Source organism: Octodon degus, unplaced genomic scaffold, assembly GCF_000260255.1.
Source record: "Octodon degus isolate 3935 unplaced genomic scaffold, OctDeg1.0 scaffold00024, whole genome shotgun sequence".
NCBI classification, from domain to species: Eukaryota; Metazoa; Chordata; class Mammalia; order Rodentia; family Octodontidae; genus Octodon; species Octodon degus.
In genome coordinates this window covers 18,540,537-18,542,234 of record NW_004524600.1, presented here as the reverse complement: position 1 = coordinate 18,542,234, position 1,698 = coordinate 18,540,537, and the positions used below count along the sequence as shown (strand labels likewise).

Here is a 1,698-nt window from a genome sequence, read left to right as displayed (position 1 = left end):
AGTGAATTAATGAAAGAATAAATTCACGAAATACCCCATGCTAGTGTTTCCTAAAATGAGTTCTGCGATTTTTCTTGCATGAAAAGCATTGCTTGGTTTTGGACATTCATAATTCTCCAAAACAAATGATATTAAAATCCTTCTGTCTCATGACTTGAGAAAGATCAAGAGCAATGAGGACAATGGGATGTGGTCAAATTTGTGAGTTTATTGAACCTAAGAAAAGTACGAAGAATTATACAGAGAACCCCAGGGGCCTCCCAACATCTGCAACTGTCAAAACCCTGTTGTATTTGCCTACCTTTATAGCCTTGTAGCCATTCATTAAACTTTCAATCAAGTAATAAAAGAATAGTAACTCCAAGGTAACTGTTCTTGTTTTTTGTTTTGGGGGGGCAGGAGTTGGCTCTTTTTGAGATATAATTCCTATATGTACATAAGATGGGCTCCACAGTTTGTGCCCTAAGGGTTATAAGGATGTAACTGCCACCAACTGCGGTGTGAGGCTCAGCAGGCACAGGCAGCAGGTGGCAGTCAGGAACTCAGCTGTGAGGTCAGCGGAAGGTGCCTAGCAGAAGCCCAGGCAGGGGTGCTGAGCAGGAAGCGTTTCTTGCAAGTCTAGAGTACAAACAGAGGGCCAGGCTGGAGATACAGACAGGTATGTGGGCACAGAGCTTCTTCAGAGCAGGAGTTCTCCCGTACACAGGCCACATCAGTGACACACAATAGTGACATGATCATGGCTGCTATTCTAATAACAAAAAGAAACTGTGACTTTTATGAGGTCTGTGCAAACACGAATATGGTAACGGTGCACCCATGCAATGCTCTGCACAGACCACCTGTTCTCGTACTGCAAGAACCAGGCCGAAATAAAAAGAAACCCGCCTTCCTCTACTTCTAACCATTTCCACCAGAAAAAGCAATGGTATGACATAAAGGACCTCGCTTTTGTCACATCTGTAGTCGCATCATTACATTCCACTGGAAATTGTAACGTGTACTGAATGAATGAAATCACTTCAAATAAACGTACGTGCAACACTGGGCAGTTATTTTAAGGCCTTCCAATTCAGAAAATTACTGGTATTTTCATTCATTATAATTCTCTAGGTCAACAACTCCCCTGTAAAAAGTAAAAAATATTCTTTGCCAGAGCACACCTCTGTCTATGACAGACAAAAACACTGTACATACAAGCATTAGTAAAATGTACCCAGACTGTATATAAAGAAATGGTAAATCGGCTACCGAATCCCACTTTTCGATCATGAAATCAGCAGCTATGAAAAAGTGTTAGAGCATCCCCCCACACACACACACCTTATTCCACGCCACACTGACGCCGCGTAGGCTCGCCAAAAGTTTGTCTCTGTCCTGTAAACTCAGGCTTTTATCCGCAAGCATCTCCAGTTCGGCTCTGTTCAGCCATCTGAGGTTTTCCGCTTGTGCGTCCATCTCCTGCCGGAAGTCCTAGAAGATCAGAAGACAGGTACAGCTCACTGCTTTGCCAATCAAGGTGCAAGAGGTACGTTTGAAATCTCTTGGGACAGCAGCCCTACAAATGCAACTTTAACATCTTATGCTGAAAAGGAGCTTTCAGGAGGCATGTGCCCACCTTAGCAAACCATCACGGACAGAGAATGCATACGCACTGATGTTCATTTGCGTCCACCCTGCACAAACGCACCCTGGCTG

The 1,698-nt window shown here is 43.8% G+C and overlaps 1 protein-coding gene across 1 annotated transcript in view; it reads right to left on the bottom strand.

Moving 5' to 3' along the window:
• Positions 1–1,698, bottom strand: part of Utrn (utrophin) — a 522,813-nt gene that overhangs the window by 276,621 nt on the left and 244,494 nt on the right. The window contains exons 44-45 of the mRNA XM_023712207.1: positions 1,324–1,473; positions 1,217–1,221 (exon numbers count right to left, since the gene is read on the bottom strand). Of these exons, the coding sequence (XP_023567975.1) occupies positions 1,217–1,221; positions 1,324–1,473 (155 nt within the window). The remainder of the gene's footprint in view (positions 1–1,216; positions 1,222–1,323; positions 1,474–1,698) is intronic.